This window comes from Ostrinia furnacalis, unplaced genomic scaffold, assembly GCF_004193835.3.
Source record: "Ostrinia furnacalis isolate ACB-3 unplaced genomic scaffold, ASM419383v2 OfSCF7582, whole genome shotgun sequence".
Taxonomy (NCBI): domain Eukaryota; kingdom Metazoa; phylum Arthropoda; class Insecta; order Lepidoptera; family Crambidae; genus Ostrinia; species Ostrinia furnacalis.
This window is the reverse complement of record NW_021137821.1, coordinates 231,151-249,547: the sequence shown is the minus strand read 5'-3', so window position 1 is coordinate 249,547 and position 18,397 is coordinate 231,151. Positions and strand designations below refer to the sequence as shown.

At 35.6% G+C, this 18,397-nt stretch overlaps 1 protein-coding gene across 1 annotated transcript in view; it reads right to left on the bottom strand.

Moving 5' to 3' along the window:
- Positions 1-17,858, bottom strand: part of LOC114365316 (nephrin-like) — a 174,845-nt gene extending 156,987 nt beyond the window's left edge. Inside the window, exons 1-3 of the mRNA XM_028321847.1 lie at positions 17,813-17,858; positions 14,812-14,961; positions 10,363-10,542 (exon numbers count right to left, since the gene is read on the bottom strand). Coding sequence (XP_028177648.1) covers positions 10,363-10,542; positions 14,812-14,961; positions 17,813-17,858 — 376 coding nt within the window. The remainder of the gene's footprint in view (positions 1-10,362; positions 10,543-14,811; positions 14,962-17,812) is intronic.
- Between the last annotated feature and the right edge of the window lie 539 nt (positions 17,859-18,397).

Sequence of the window (18,397 nt, the reverse complement as noted above, 5' to 3'; positions counted from 1 at the left end):
TGTCACTAAATACAGGATGAAACTAAATTAAAATCTTCAAGACTTTCATCTTTCATCTTGTTCTACGAAGACTTGTAATTTCAAACAATTTACTTCACAAACCACTTCACCCTTATTTGCAAACTTAACATTTTTAAGTACAAATAAAAATTTGCTCACCACCAACCCTACGGAACTCATCCTACCCACGCAATCTCGCCCTTATATAAAATTTGCAAGTACGCGAGAAGTTATGTTTTTCTCCTTAACCCTTCTAAAATATTGATGGAACGGCACCCGTGTAAAGAACGAAGCACACTTATCAACCTGGAAACGAATCAACACCGTATCAACTCGAGGCGGTCAGTATTCTTTGTATGAAACTCCGCACTGCAACGATTCGACAGCGCGGCGAAAAGCAATACGGTGTTGATCCCTTTCCGGGATGATAAGTGTGCTATGACCGTATATCTGCCTATAAAAAAGATGTACAGTATCGGTAAGGGTTAAAATCTTTACAAAAAGTTATTGATAACGCAACTGGGGTCAAATGGGATATAAAATTGGCGAGGGTTCGCGGAATAGTGCTGTCGAGTTATGATTCGATTATAGTCGATGACATCATTTGACGACCCCAAAATTTATTCGATATTATTTCTTTCACTTATACATAAAAAATTGTTACAGTAGCGGGACTAAGGCTGAGTTGCACCACCTAACTTTGACCGTAACTCTAACGATAACTGGTGTTTTTTGTATGGAGTTTGACAGATTTTTGAGGTATGTCAAAGTTAAACTAAGATGGTGCAACCCAGCCTGGGTCTTTATAGAAATAGTTGCAGTTTTTTTTTTCAAGAGAATAAAAATGAAAAGCTGTGAAAACTGGATCCTAAAACAATCGATACTAGTTACATGCAAGTATCGATAAAATAACAACACATCACTATTACGGACGGGTTAAATAAAGTTTATGCGTCATACGGGGTTATGTTCTAATGCAACTTTATAGGTTTTCAGTTATTTGTTTAATTTGTTTTACTATTGAATGTTTTTTGCTGTTGTGCTCATAGTATTGAAACGTATGTACATACAGGAATCGCTAAAAAAATATTAGTATGAAAATATTTGGCAAAAATTTTAACGAAATCAAAAATCAGATTACTGAACTACGAAAATCAAACTCAGGCAAAGTAGTTAAATCCTAGGTTACTAAATCAATCTCTTATGAAATTCAGAAATTTTATATTTTATAAGTACTATCTAGGAATCGCACCCTTAACCCTTTGATACGACAGTGACCAACTCTATAACAAGCAGTCCATGACGTCATGGTCTATTATATCCAATGATATTTTTTATTACTTGTGCACGGTTAAATCTAACACGTCTTTTTCAGTCTTTCACTATCATAAACCACCTTTAACCTGCAGCTCTAAATAAAACATGCAAGAAACTGAAGAAGTCTAGCATGAGAAAAAAACGATAATTATAATTTCGTCAATTTTAACGACAAATTTGTCGTCTGAAATCGATAAAATGTTACGATAAACTTTCATTCTAGCCCGGCCTGTTTCAGGCTCTTTTGAGCCATATTCTCTCTAAGTCCGAAATATCCACATTTGTTTTAAACTACAGTAGTTAAACAATCAATTTAATATCCCCAGTTAAGTGTGAGCGTCCCAACTGCCTTTCTAATGGGATTAAACTGCATCTGCAGTTCTTAATGTGTTTTTGTTCTCAACTCGCACCGCACTGTTGCTGTAAGTGTCTTTATAACCAGTTAAAACATGAGCGCAATTGAAAACGGTTGGGTATTTTATTTCTTTTCTTTTCAGCTAGCTTGTGGCGCTTTTTGGTTATTAAGTTACTGGCTTTTATTCTAGACTTGGTTCTTTGTTATTGTTAAGTAAGTTTGACAAAAATTGTAATAATACCAACTTGTAATATTACATTATGATAAAGTCAAAACTTACGCCCGTATTCACAAACATTACTATGAGGTCTCACAGTGCGCGTGAACGCACAGGGTGACACACGAACTAATCACAGAGCTCCATTCAACGCTGTGTGTTCGTTGTTTTGCTTCACTTAAGCAAGCATCGTCTGTAAATACGAGAGTTATAATCTGTTCACTTTTGACTGGTTTTTATGCAGTCAATTTTTGAAGTCAAAAGTGATTTTGATAATTTATCTAGTTTTTGACGATAAAAATTCATGAAAACAAACAATTTAATTCTCGCGAGCAAAGCCANAAAATAAAAATAAATGTTGAGCTCCATACAAAAAAAAGGAAATTGTCAATAACTTGTTAAATAATAACTTTATCAAGAAACTTTACATAACATAAAATATTCCTTTTTGGTAAAGGAACACATTGGCATATTTATTTTTTCATAATTCGGCACTTGATTTTTGAGCGACCCTAAGTCTATGAAGCTCTAATATCAGCCCACCGTGCCACGGGCCGAAGCCACTAAAACTAGTAAACAAGTCAACCAAACATAACCTTTAACCTTTCAATACCAATAAAAAGTCCGTTAAACCCGCTCACGAAATAACCCTTGAAATAAGGGGTCCAAAATTTATAATTTCGGCCCTACTACCACATGCAAAGAAGGTCCCAGATATATGGCCCCCACTATTGCTTATTGGATACGGAACCCGAGAATTTGAATAAAAGGTCTCTCGTAAAATAGTCGCCTTCCTATTACAGAGATAGTGATGGGACACCGGACAGATATCGATAAAAACGCAATGAATAAAGTCGGTTATAATTTGAAGTTTTATATGGCGGGGTTGGTTTTATTGGATTTAGGGATGGAGGATTGATATTAAATATTGTTATTACGAATTCGAATACAAGTTTTGTTAGTATGGGATCGGTCGTTGTGGGTTTTTATTAAAATTTTATCTTACACTTACATGTAAATAAATGCCATACAAAAAGAGATATTTTGCTATCTATTATTGATTTTTTATCTATGTTAAAAGTTTACAAAAGAGAAAATGAAGTCTTCTTCAGAGTACAAGCAAAACATTTGTTTTATAAGTAGGTACCAACTATTACCTAATTTAAAGCCAATCAAGAGTATTTTACTCGAGTTACCTATTACTTATTTTTCAGTTAGTAACCATGGTTTTCTTACTGTAATGTAATAAATATACCTTTACCCGTATATTTACAACCCAAAAGCTGGGAAAAGCTAATAGATTCTACCCCATTGTAGATAATATCTACACCCTGAGTAAGATTGTGATCTTAAGATCAGCAAAATCTTACAAAAAATACGGGGAACTGAGCCTTTACATAAAAAAAACACTTGAGTAACGGACACGTAAGGGAAATCACTTAAAATTCGTCCACTGGCTTGTTTATGAATGACATAATAACTGTACATTAACCCATAATTAAGTATGATTACGATCATGTTATCAATCAACTTTCGATTATAAACTTCGATCCCACGGTAGTTTAAAATAATGTTTAAATAAACATTTTATTTAGTATACATTTCATAATAATTATACTCGCTCCAGTACAAAACGCTAAGACTTTAACCCTTTGTACGACAGTGGGAATATAGTTCCCACCATATTTAGAACTTTATTCCATTGTCTTAAGGTCCAAAAACAATGAAAATTTGGACTTGTTATGCCCGTTAAAGACTACAAAAATCTCCAAAAGCGCGAATCTGCACAATAAGATGTAAATTTAATTTTATTGGTTGATTATTTCATTTCATTCCCACATCTCATTATTCAATAAAAAGTACGTTCTGAATACTCGATGAGGGTAATAATGTAATGAATTATTCATTAAATCATTATTTTTGAGACTCGAAAAGGCATCTGACGATCGATTTCATTAAAATATTGGTATTTTTCAATGAGCTAGTTAGGCCAATACCTGGTCTATGATAATTTCTTTAAATTGACATCAAAACGAAGGTACTTAAATATACAGGTGGAATTTAATTATTTTTTCACACTGACAGCTGAGTTTCTTCCGCCATTTTTTATAAGCACCAGCCGATAATAATTATGCCATCCCGAAGTGCTGTTAGGGCAAGCTATATTGGGTCGTTCATAAGTGCCCTATAAAGGGCCTACATACTAAAAATAATTTAAAGACTGTCATCTATTTCTTTACTACTCTCTCTTCTATATTCTCACTTAGATTTTAGCTCAATCCTACATCTTAATATTAACTCGAACTAGCTTTAATCATCCGGTTAATTACTCCACGAGATAGGCATTACAAAATTCTCATACACTCAAGTAATTAATGTTGGTAATTATTATACAGGGTGTCCCAAAAACAATGTATAACCCTGCAACCATCGATAAGCCTCCTCATGATCTCTATAATATCAAATTTTGACCTTGGTAAAAATATCCAATTTTCAAGTTCTTTTTTGTATATTTAGTAAATTGTACTCTGAGATTCGTGTTTCTCATGCAATTCAAAAAATTAGTCTAAAACTATAAAAAAAAATATAGAAAAAAGGAAAATTAAATCATATCGCAAAATCTTAAAATCTCGAAAACCGTGATATTTTTACGTGGTCAATTCTATTCAAAGATACAATTATGATAAGATAGTGAGGCTTATCCATACTTACATTGTACACCCTGTATAACCGTGGTATACAAAGCTTAAGTATTCATGTTTGCTGATCACCCGTTCAATTTCCGGCCACCGAACTTTGCTTATTAAAATCAATGCCTAGATTCTCTGGAGAAATCTGTGTATAACATCTCAGCGGTTTAGTGATGGGCAAATGTACCACACATTATAATAATATCGATGTTTTGTTATCGAATGCGGAGTGGGAATTTCTTTTAACAACAATTACCTACATAAAATGTAGCAATAAAGTAAATTTCGTTAGATAAATCGGTCTTATGACATTATGGAACCTTTTTAAATTCTCATAGCACACGCATATTCTTCTTCATAGCATATTCTCCTAGCCATTATTCGAGTAACTTTTTAACGACCAAAATACGAGTATAGATAATAAACGAACAAAGAAAAATCATTTACATTATTAATTGTCAGGGTATTAAAACTAACAAAACCACTCTTACTTACTCCTTTGTTTTACGATTAACAATGGAGTAAAACGTAACGTTATTTGTAAAGTTTATTATTGAAACTTTATTTCAAAGCCATCATCTTCAAGAAACATTAAAGTGTAACTAAAAGAAATGTTAACAACGCAAGAATATAATATGGTCTAATAATAGATGTTAATACTGCCCGTAATTATCAAGATGAGACATTTGATGTGGCAGGCGTCCCGTAGTCTCATCAATATCCCGGCAACCAGTCCAGCAGTTTTCCACCCATAGACCCTGTTTATTTCCCAACTCTCTGCAATAGTCCTTGAACTTAGCGGGTGCTGTCTTTGGCTGTATCTCATTAATAGTGCAGGAAAAGATAGTATCCGCTAGGTGTACACATCCCAACACATTATCGTATCTCGAAGGGGCCTCTTCATGTTGGATCTGTATCCCCATGAACGACTTCCAAAAGGACCGGCCTCCGCGCATTGCTTATCCATAGGAGAGATACAAATAATAATAATAATTAAAGATGTTATGGGTTATGAAAATGGTATAAACAGATCGATAAATCACTTATCAAGTCACATCACCAGGCTTGTTCAATTCTGAAAGTACATCTCAAAGGGCAAGATAGTATTAATGTTCCAAGTTGGTAACGCCAAAAGTTTCGTCTTCATTATACATCCGACCTGTTATGATGGCTTTGAAATTCCTTGTTTTTGCTATCTGCCACTGTAAAATATTAGCAAGATATTGTCTAGCACAAAAGAGTTTGGAATGCTTTGTGAAGTTTCTATAATGGCGTACTAGGTATTGTGCTGTGTATGATAGTAGGTAATTAAAATAATTTGTGTTGGTAAAATACTTACTTGAAATGATATTTAAAATGATTTAGTGGCTGTGAAAGACCGTTACAAAATCTATATTGGAAATCTTTGCCAATAACCGTAAAAATAGACAGTTCATGTCAATTTTAGCCAGCTGACAAAAGTGTTTATTACTTGTGTCGAATTTAAAATTTGTTACAGTATCGTAACAAGGTCTGCCATTACATTTGGTTCAAAGATATATTTTATAAGTAGATTTAACATTGAAGAGACAATATTACTTTCTTCGGCCCAAATGTTTGACAGAAAAACAGCATAGAACTGATAGTATTGCCAAAACTCTTCTGAGATATAAGTAAACAATTAATAACCTTTATGTATAAAATAACGCCATAAAAACATCGATAACTGCCTATCCCTATCTTTACATAACGCTAAACCGAAACAAGTTACATTCCCTTTAATTCCAAACGTCAGTGTTGAAATCATCCAATCTATATTATATAAAGCTCGATTACCACTGACTGACTGACTGACTGATCAGGGGTATTTTTAGGGTATTTAGAGGGGAGAGGGGTAAAATTGTTAGTGTTTGTTTTAAACTAGATTTTTTGACTCACAGGTTTATTATATTTTTTGAACCAAAAAACAAAATGGCGGCATTTTTTGAGACACCAACTTTTTTGTCTGTGGTCCTGAATTTTTTCTTTTTTGGTGGTTTGTTGGGGTTGCCAAGGTGTGCTAAAAAATGTGAGAAAAAAAAAGAAAAACAAAATGGCCGCGCCGCCATCTTGGATTGAAAATGCGATTTCGAGGTGTTTTTAGGGAGGTGTCATTCCGAGATGCGCAATTGTTTTTGAAAAATTCTTTTAGGTGTTTGTGACATGTATAGTCTGCTTCAAGGCCACATTTACAGATTATCAAAAAACAAGATGGCGGCTGAGCCGTCGGCCATTTTGTTGCGATCAAAAAATTCCCAAACTTTGGTAGCAATTTTCCGGCAGATGGCGACACCGGAGTGGGGTACAATGTTCCGAGCGATTGTTGGTCTGTTATTCGAGTGTTGCCACAAATCGGAAAAAACTACCATTTTGGAAGAAAATTTTCCACGGCCCCGGATAGTAGAAAATGGAAATTTCCAAAAATTCCATAAACTTGGAATGCAGTCTNCGATGGTTCAAATCCCGACAGTCGCCATAGATTTACTTGTGTTGCGTCAAAAAAGCAAAAGAGCCTTTCCACGAACGATAAACGCCCCCTGTAATTTTTGCGAGGCCGAAGGCCGAGCTCCGAATGCGAGGCCGCAGGCCGAGCGCCGCGTAGGGCGAAGCCCGGAGCGGCCAGCATCGCAGATCTAGCTTTTGTAGCCCGCGTAGCGGGCGACCAAAGCTAGTCCTTTACATATAAAGGTCTATGTGCCCCCTGAATCATGCCTAAACCTTTCATAGTACCCCCACTTTCAACGTACAAGACTTTTCGCTTAAGTGTTACGTAAGACGTAGGTATATTTTACGCGGTATGATTTAAGGGTTAAATGTATAGTGATGGGCCATAACTGTCTATTGGAGGTCTCGATGAATAAGTATTTATGATAATAATAATTGAAGTGTATTTTAGGAGGGATTTTTTCCGGAAAGTGTGGCGCTATTTTAATTTTTGTGCTCGATTGTTTTGGTACTTGATTAAAAAGGTGGGAGTAGATATTGAAACGTGGTATATGTAACTGTTGTTTAGGTACATTTAGATTTTCTGTTCTATCACGAAAAAGCTAGAAATTTGAAAAAGTCGTACAATCGCCTTTTCCAAATAAATTTTATAGAGAAGATGCTTTGTCATGAAAAGTTTATCCGTATAATAATCTTCCTATCTTGAGAAACCCAGAAAAGTATGGGTACTTACACTTATTAATATTTTATCTACAAAAATAAATACTCCCACATAATACACCTACAACATAATCTTTGCGATTCTTCTTTTCTAATCTTGTGGGTTGTAATACAATTTCTGAGACTTGGTGTCAAACTTTCTAAGCCTCTGTAGGCGTCGACATGGCTCAATTGGACAGCTTGACATGCCCTGTGAAACGTAGAATCCTATTTTCGGACAATTTAGTTAATAAACCAACAATCTAAGCAAATTAGGAATACATTGAGATGATTCATCTGAGTGTTTCATACCTATTTGAGAACTCTAGATTTTTTAAAGAAAAGCGTCCGAAACATAGGAACTTTTTCAAAATTAACCTGAGTTCTGTCTTAAAAAACGTATGATAAAATACTTATCAATTGCATGAGCCAATTCAAACATTATTTTGTATGGTATTCGCACAAAATAACTTTAGTGGGAAATTGTTTCCCAATATTCGATTAAGGGTTAAATAATTGTACCTCTTTTTGCAATTTCCAAATTAATACAAATAAGAATAAATTCGGTTAAAAAGGATTGAAGTATTAATATCATTAACAAAGATAGAATTTAGTTATTGATTATTTTTACCCGACTACGGCAAAGCCATACGTAAACTCATGGTAGGCACACAGTTCAGTATTCTGAAAATCTTGTTTTATACTTTTTTAGCGTCGTTTTTTGTCGTAGTTGGGTTTTAGTTTTTTTATTACCCTTGAAAGATAGCAAAGAGATTACAGACTTTGCGAATAATTTCTCGGTCGGTTACCAGGCTCAGAGTAAATTAATTAATTGCAAAAAGCTATTCCATCTTCATGATTGATTGAATTTGATTTTAGCGATATCATCCTTTGATTATTTCTGTAATTCAATTTGCGGTGAATAATTGGCTCACTGAGCCGTATTTACATAACTAGCGTTTAAAATATTTAACTTCATTAGTGAAATGTTTGCACTTAGCGGGATTTGAACCTGCAACTATAGAAACAAGTTTAGGGAAATTTCTTACGATGAGAAAGGACTTCTTAATACTGAAGGTTCGGCCAAACCAACGCGTGCTACCTGCGAGCGAGATGGCGATGGCGATCCTACTGATTTTTACTCATCGCCATTGCGCATGCAGGTTGCACGTGTTGGTTTGTTCGAACCTTGACTAATATTCATCAAAATACACACTAGGTATAATAAGTTTTATTGAAGCTCACTTCCGTCTTCGGCCTGATCATCACTTCCCATCAGGTGATATGCAGGCCAAGAGCTGATCGTTTAAAAAAATATTTTCAGCATTTCCGCAAAAAACGTTTCACTGATTTGAATTATCCTCAAGTGATAAACATACCTTTACAGGTACATTTTGTAACTTGTAAAACAAACTAAACATTTCTGTGTAAATCTAATCCATCCTCAACGCTCATGATTCCCTAGAAACACGAGTTACATCCATTACACATTCATTTCATGTTACCACGCCCTTTAAAGGTCACGTCAGGTACCTTTATACATCTAAAGCCTTATTCTTACCAATAAGACAAAAGCCGCACGATAAAAATAACTTATCTGGATGGAAAACAAAAGTATAACGTAAGATAATAATGTTTAGAAATGTCAGATTACTCCATTTGGATAAGAAGCAAAATATGAAAAGAAAATATTTCATAGTCTACAATTTTCGTACTTTCTTGGAATGCTTATCAATTTGTCCAGAAATCCATGTCTAACTACTACTGCTACTACATTCAATTTCAATTGACTTAATTTTGCAAGTAGGCTTTTAAAAAGCGCTTTTGCACGTCTTAAATATAGCTCCCTACTGCCACTTTGGAACAACATAGGGAGGACCCTGTTGAACGAACTACTATAATTACTTTTGGTTACTATTATGTCACTTATGGTAGTACACCACTCAATGACACACCACTTAAAGCTATAAAGCCTCCATAGATTATTGATTTACTTAAATCAATATAAATCAGTCACTATTCGACATCTAGTATTTATTGTCTAATGGTTTATTGATTTTATAAAAACAGCATCTAATTTTATAGTCAACTAAAAACGAAATATAGGTTCTTCGCGCTACAAAGAAATCACGTTTTTTTATAGAAGTTCGTTGTGAATCAGAAACCTATGATAATCGTGGCACAATACACCATAAATACTCGTATTCTTCTGTACGTGTGTTAGTCACCTAACTCCTCCTAAACAGCTGGACCGTTTTGTTTGAAACTTTGTATGTACATTTCAATAGGTTCCTGGATGGTTCGAACACACCATTAGATCCGTAAGGTGGCGCTACTTTTACCTGGTGGTACATATTTCACCGGGTCAGTTATTATCTATATAGATCGTGCCATCCACGACGACGCGCCCCACCAATTTTTGGTCTCGGTCGCGCGGGGTGCGGGGAGTTTGATCTAAGCAATCCGAGCATTATTATTGTAGTGTGCGTGTGCACTCATGGATAATTTAGCGTATACCGATAACACTCAAACATTAGCGGAAGAATGGTGGGGCGCGTCTTCATGGATGGCACGATCTATAATAATATTATAATTTAAGCAAAATATTCAAAATTACTTACATATAACAGTCAGCGTGGCGTTCGCCCTGATGACCTTGTGCATCTGGGCCGGTCCGACCTGGCACTGGTACTCCGCATCGTCTTCCAAGGAAGCGTTGACGATGCGAAGGTTGTAGACTCCATGGCGACGGTCCCCGAACATGGTGTAGCGAGGGTAGCCGGGGATGACGGAGGAGAACCCTGGAAGGAAGATTACGATGAGAAATGAGTCTTATACCCGTATTCACATTTCATTCACAAAAGATCATTGTTTAAGAGAAGTGGAAAATCGAACGCACAGCGTTGAATAGAGCTCTGTGATTGGATCATGTGTGACCCTGTGCGTCCACGCGCACTGTGAGACCTCATAGTAATGATTGTGAATACGGGCGTTAGAGAGCTTAAGAAGGACCACGATGAGAGATAAGTCGATGATTTGGTAATGAGTTTCTAAAATAATACACATGTACGAGTATATTTAGATGAGAAGAAAATAATCTTGACAAACACATGAAATAAGCTGATGATTTACAAATAAATTTCATTAATAATCCACAGTCATTTTATTAAGGAAAGTTATATGAATGACGATTGAATCACAAAACAAAAACTTAGGAAGACGTCACTTAACAAATAACACAATTTTTAAACTAGCGGTCAATAAGAAATCTAACTAAAGATTATGAGCCTTTTCACATAGAAGTTAAAACAAACAAAAGCTTACAGAGATGAATAAAGTAAAGAAATATTAGTAGCCCCGAAGTTGCTTACTTTGGGGCTAGCTGGCGCTGTGTGAAATTGTCCAAAAGATTAAAAAAAAGATTAAAAGATCTTTCAATGTAACTACTAATATACTATTATTTATTTCATCTGCCATAGTTTTTCAACAATAATATGATCTACACCCAATATTGTTGCTTCCATAATTTAATTTGGGAGCAATATAAAAAGGTTTTCCTTTCTTCTTCTAATTAATATTTTAACGAATTCGTCACTGCCACAGTTATTAGGCGCAAATTTTCTATTAGTATTTCCTGTAATCTTTCAATTGAAATTAATTTGATAGGTAACTACTGTGATATTAAATTTCAGAAAAATACTAAATTACTAGAACTGGATCAAAAGCGCCCTATTAAAAATATCTAACAATACAGCTAATATTCAAGCTAACTTTTTCATATCTTCTAGTCTAGTCTTCGCAAAATATTAAATTATCTGTCAAGTCTTTTTATTTGAAATAAAACCACAAGATCATGTTCACAGAATTTAGTAAGATCAATTGAAGTTGATGTTTATGATGTGATAATAATATTTTAAGAAGCTTTCGCAAACATGTTTTCTAAAATTTCACCAAAATTTTTCACTACACAGAAATTATATCCTAAAATGGTTTAATATGTAGCAAAATAGGTGGTTACTCTCACAGAAACTAACTAGTCTGTTCTTGAGTAGACACACGACAAACTTAGTCTAAGACATGCATAAGTACTCTTTGGGAGACACTTATGACCAATTTCTAAATCAAACTCTTTATTAGTGTTTAGACTCTTTTCAGGACACTTATACCTAGCTATAGGCTACAATTCGCTTAAAAAGGCGGACAGAATACGGCCCGGATCAGACATCTTGTATTCTAATAGCTATTGCAATACAAGGAGTCACATAAGGTTCGACACTCGCACCGCTACTTCTTCGCGTGACTCACATCCACGGTATCGATTTCACCGATTCATCATAGATTTCGTGCCTTTTCTACTTAAAATTACTTGGTACCGCACTCGGCCTGTGACTAAATAATTTTCAACGTCCAAAATTACTTTTGTACCATCGGATTTAGCACGGGCTTCGATTGCGTCATAGATTGTGTTAATTGTTTTTACTTGTTTCGCTGGCGTGAGATTGATTTTGGTAATCTCATACAAGTTTCAATTTTTAAATTATATTGTAATATTATTAGTCAATCAACAGTTTTGCTGAACGAAGCTTTAAATTTGATTAGATTTCAGGCTTAAAAATGTTTTGATTGGTTAACTTTAGTGCTTAAATTGTATGTCAGCAATCCTAAATGCTCTGTGACTAACAATGATATTGAATCGAGTCACTAGTCTTAATTAATACGGACCTTAGATCCCAATCTTAGAAAAGTTTTGACTGTTGTTTGTATTGAAACTACAAGACGGAGTTTAAAAAATATTTCACAATAAGAATCCTACAAAATTCCTGATGAACATGGGCGGTATAAAGTTCGCCGTATCAACTAGTACCTTACCGTTCTGCGAATTCAGTTGTTTACGAGTTGATAAATAAATATCTAGGTTAGGTTTACATATTTTTCCTTCTAGTTTTATTTTGTGTAGGGTTTGAACGTACAGACGATGATATGTCAAGTGAAACGTTGTGGTTTCTTATGTAGTTGAAATAAGATCGAATTTCCACCGAAAATTGTAGCTTCAAGTGCTGTACAATGCAGAACTATACAGTGCAGGCAACAGAATACAAATGCATGAATGAGCCAATTTGGCCCGGGTCAATTGTCGGATGGCAGGTGACGCCCTGTGCTAGGTGCTACTCTGTTCTCTACGTCATTCAAAGTTTCGAATATACCCATCTCTTTCACGCGAAGCTAGATGCTAGCATGAGGGATAGTAAAAGGTAGACCCGATAATTCATTACGGATTTGCTTGTGGTGCTACTTCACTTTCTATAAAGTCATCCAAAGTTTAGCATCCATCCCCTTTGTGCGAAGCAAGATGCCAGCATGAGTGATAGTGACAGATAGACCTGAAAATACACACTGATTTGGGAGTAGGTCCACCTTTGAGGTTTAAGACATAAGATAAGGGATCGAGTAATGCACTTTTTTGACGGTTGAAATTTTGAAAATAAAGCTACGGAATCAGGACTTGTGACATACCTTATTAAATAAAAAGTTAAGGTCAGCTCCGTGAAGGTATGTCAGTGAAGATTGAGGAGATAGTTCATTGGTAAGATGGTGGTCAGCGCAGGACCTTTTATTGTGGAAATCCATTGTCCAGCTGTGGACGTCATTTGGCTGAAACAAACGAAGATGGTGGTAGCTAGCTAGTGGACTTAGTATAAGCCCTACCAAATGAGCAGAAAATTTTCCCCCCACAGGGAAAACCCGGAACCTTTAGAGTCATTATTTGCCGCTTTTGATTATTATGGTTGTATTTTGTTAATTATGAAAAATGTAAAACGTTAAAATAACGGTATAGTTGTGGCCAATGAGTTGCTGTCATAGTGACATTGACAATACGTCAATGTCACGCTAGCATCAAACGTCAGAATAGAGGGACGCGCGGAGACGACTCCGCGCGCTTTTGTGCTAAGTGATGAATTGTATTTAAATTAAGGCAATATACTGTGAAAGTTAAGTATCCAGTGTTTTATTTATGAGAATAGATCGACCGGCCTCTAATAATTTCAATATAGACTAATTTTTAATGGCAAGATTGAATATAAGTTGGACATTATTTTATAACATAGACTTGAGATTTTGAACTAAATTATAGTTGTCGGTACCTATTAGTATTGTGAAAATAGGCTCATTAATAGCTTTCTTGTTTCATCTAAAAACAAATCGCTTGAACTCCTAACACAGACGGATTTCACTCCACAATCAAGTGCATGGACGCCAAAGCTAACCCGTTTGTATGGGAGAGCGTGCGACCCGTTGAAGACAATACGTAGCGCTATCGTACATTATAATCCTGACTTGCAGGTAAACACTGGTACTTTATCTTGTTGTAATAGAGGCCATTTTGCAACAAAAATGTAGCCTGATGTCATCGAGTTATAGGATAGAGAAGCTATCGTAAGCAAAATTCTTGCTCCATTTTGGAAATTAAAACGAAAGTCTGTCATCTATTCAGACTGTTGAAGCATGCAGCGCTAGATAGCTTACAGAGTTATACACTACGTTTTCCAATCCGTGGTCGCCACTCGAGAACTTGTCTGACCCAACGGTTATCAGTTCTACGAGCTATGTGCCCTGTCCACTGCCACTTAAGTTTAACAATTCTTGGTCACTTTGTTTTTCCTGTGGATCTCATTTCTGATTCGATCACGCAGGAAAACTCTAAGCATAGCAACCTCCATCGCCGTTTAGGTGACCTTGAGCCTTAGGTCCATAGTAAGCGACTACGTATTCCGTACTTATGTCATCACTGGCAACATACACTGTTAAGACTTTTTTTCTAAGAAGGTGCTTACTGTTTTTTGGCCACCTTGGTAAACTTTTTTTGCTTCTTGGTGGCTTTAATGGCTTGATCTCTTTAAGCCTTGCGTATTCAGGTACCATGTTCCTTTTGGTCATTACATAGCTGAGGGACTTAAGGTCCTATGTGCCCTAGATTGAGGGTGTCCACAGCAGTCCTCTATAGCTGAGGGAGTAAGGTCATTACTGTCTGATCCGCATATAAACTTATGCTTATGATGTTGTTTACTTACCAAGAGCGAATCCATCCTTAGCCCACTGCACCTGGCCCGCCAGGTTGGCCACCGAGCACTCTAGCACGGCCTCAGAGCCCTCCTGCACTCGCAGGCTTCGAGGGACTACCCTGAAGTACTGCTGCTGGAAGCCAGCGGCGCAGGACAGACCTGGAACAAGAAAAGATTGTGTAAACTGCAGGTCAAATCATAATTTATTTTCTTAAGTCAAACGTGATATTTTATCTTATTTCATCGTTTCTAAAAATCAAATATAGTAAACCAGAATGAGCTATTTAAAATATTTTGCCATACACTTGGTACATTCACAATTTATTTTTTATTTATTTGTATTTGATTTGATTTAATTGTGTGTGACCACAGAACAGCCTCGAATAGTGCAATAATTTAACATTTATTTCTATTAATGTTAGCTTACATAAGTCATTTGATTGCAATAAAACATCAATGCAAAATACCAATCACAAAATCATTCCTACCCACTGATGACAGATTGAGTTTTAACACTCGTGTGGGTGAGTGGTGACACTTATCACGATTTTCAATTCGGATCAATAAATCGATCGAAGCGAAACCAATCGATCCTCGTTAGCCTCCTTTTAAGGCCAATGTGAATGCTAAGGCTGGCTACTCATTAACGACTATTTACCCGACTGCGCCAGAAGGAAGGTTAAGCTTTATGTTATTTTTGTCTAGATCACATAACATCAAGGGCGACTGCAGTCAAATACCTGCCTTGTTCTACATAAAGAACAGATAAGAGAAATAAATCATCATCATGATAATTTCAGCTACATGAAGTCCATTGCTAATCAAGTCTTCCCCCAATCATTCATAGTTAAAAATAATTAAAGAGAAAAAGACGCATGAAAAATTGGCCATTTCAAGCCAAAATTATCAATAATTATTTTAATAATTAACACGAACACGACACGAACATGCTCGTACGAAACATCAAGCCAATATTAAGTATCCTCGAATTAATTACAATTTTAAAATATGATCGTATTGTTTTTATTAAACTAAAGAGTTTATTATATGATCATGTTATTTTGTTAATAATACAAAAATACTAATTAAATGCTTTCATAAATGAATATTTCATTTAACCAATCCAGCTCGGACTTCATTTTACTGTCGGTGTCTCGAAATATTTTTACAGGCAGTTCGTTTAAAATAATATCGTAGGCTGAGTTGCACCACACCGAACTTTAACAGTGACTTTAACGATAACCGATGTTTTTTGTATAGACTAACAGATTTTTGACATTTGTTAAAGTTAAAGTAAGATGGTGTAACCGATCCTTAAAAAGGTCTGTCATAATTCTTGGTAAGACAATCGTAAATTCGTTACAATCTGTCCGCTAACCGCGCCATCTGTCGGCCGTGTGTGGCGTCCCTAAAAGGAGCGCCTAAAAATAAAATTGGACATCTCTGTGTTTTATTGATACGACATTTGGTCAAGTTTTAAAAAATATTTTTTGTGTAAAGGTTCCGCCGTGTTGAATATCGTTAAGTTAGCAAATATGCCAGTTTTAACTACTTTAACCCTTGCATTATTTTACTGTAACTTTAGTCAAACGTCAAAAGTCTGTCAAACCATTAAAAAAACACTCGTTTTTATCCTGAGTTGCTGTTAAAGTCGATTTGTGTTAGTGACTTTAGTCACAGAATAATTAATAATAGTAGTACCATTAGTTTCTTGCGCTGCTTCTTCTCAGCACTGGCCCATTTACTGTCCCGAAGCAGTGGTAGGGTTAATACTGGGACGTATAAAAGTGCCTTTTAAAAGCCTACTTGCAAAAATAAATGAGTTTTAGTTTTTATAACAATATACAACTCATTCTAAGAGTAGGTACTCGTATTGTATCTACTTGAGCCTGTAATATCATTGAAAGTTAATAGCTTCTTACAATTTTTGCTACTAATTGGTCTAAATATGAAGTTCAACTACAAAGGTCACCGTTTTAGAATGTACAAACCTTGGTCAGGATCACTCAAATCATAAAATACTTTGATAGAATCAGGTACTCAAGTAAACCCAGATCAAGTAGAGCATTTAAAACAGAGCCCTTGACGAGTTCCTAAACTTAACGATTCAAATGGGAGAAATTAAATTCGCGGTAGAATTAAGTGATAATTATTTATTACAAGCAGCTAGTTCTAGTTAATGTTTGTGATTAAATAAACAGACCAACTCATAGACACTTGCTTGTCCCGAATAATGATTGCGTTAAGAATATTCAAATTCATAATAGAAGCGTGGGAAGCGTACAGTCTTGTAATTTGCAACTTTCAAAGCGTTACTTAAATTATTACGCGAATTATAATTCTGTCCAATTTAAATCCATTTCAACATTCATTTATTCGAGTGTTGAAATCGATTCGATAATTTTAATATCGGTTGAGTCCTTTTGCGGTGAGGACCTAACTACTGATTTTATGTTTTTTGTCCTAAGTTATAGTGTAGAATTAATGTATTTGTAATTTGGTATTACTTAATTAAAATGTAATAGTAAATTATAAAGAGGGTCGTGCTCTTGCAGACGAGATTAAATGACATTATAATGATGATGATGATGATGATTGGGGTATACGGATACGGTAAGGCTTCTAAACAGGCTGACAAAAACAGGTCAGCTGCTGCTTCTAATTAAAAATTCAAATGTATCAAGTACGAGATAATTACCGCCCACATGATGATCATAAAACAAATTCAAAGTAATTAATAAATCAAAATTATGCACGACTATTGACGTGACCTTATTAATCAAATACGTATCATTATAAGCTGATCTTAAGCCTCTTAGGGCTGATTTTTCAATCGTCGGATAACTGAAGAATATGTTTGGCACATTGACAGTTTGTATAGGAAATACGTATTTTATGTCAAAATGACAAGGTTATTCTTCAGTTAAAAGATATCTGACGATTGAAAAATCTGCCCTTAAACGAGAATAAATCTTTATGAATTAGTACCGTCGAATTAAACGTAACAAACCTAAACCCAGAAGCACTCGGATCGAGAGCACTAGTTTTAGACCCATTCCTCCACGAGGGTACTGTGCTCAAAGCGCGGGAGATTCTTACGCTCCGACACCCTGCAGGGTTGCCATCTGTCGGGGAAACACGAATTTTCCCACAACATTAAGCTTGAGGGAGCTAAATTACATTTCTGCGACGATATCCGGACTTTTTTGCGTCTGTCATATCTTGTATGGAGGAAGAAAGAAACAAAAACGAAACAGTCTTTTGTTAATCAACGGCAAAGGGTTCTATTTTCAAATTTGAAATTGCCAAATTCGCGAATACACATGAAGTTCGTTGCCAACGGTCGTTTTCGTGTATTCTCGAACAATTCAAAATTGAGTTGTCGCTGGTAGCAAACACGCCGGTGTTTTTAGCAGAGGATTTTCTGGGACTCAAACGTCACTGGCCGCGTTTTATTGACTGGAATGACAGTGGATAGATTCTTACTGGTGAATAGGAAAAACTGTAACATATTAGCTTTTGCCAGCGGCTTTACCCCGGCTTGGGCTACAACAAAAATACAATTTTGTTCCCTTTTTAAAAAACCAGGATAAAA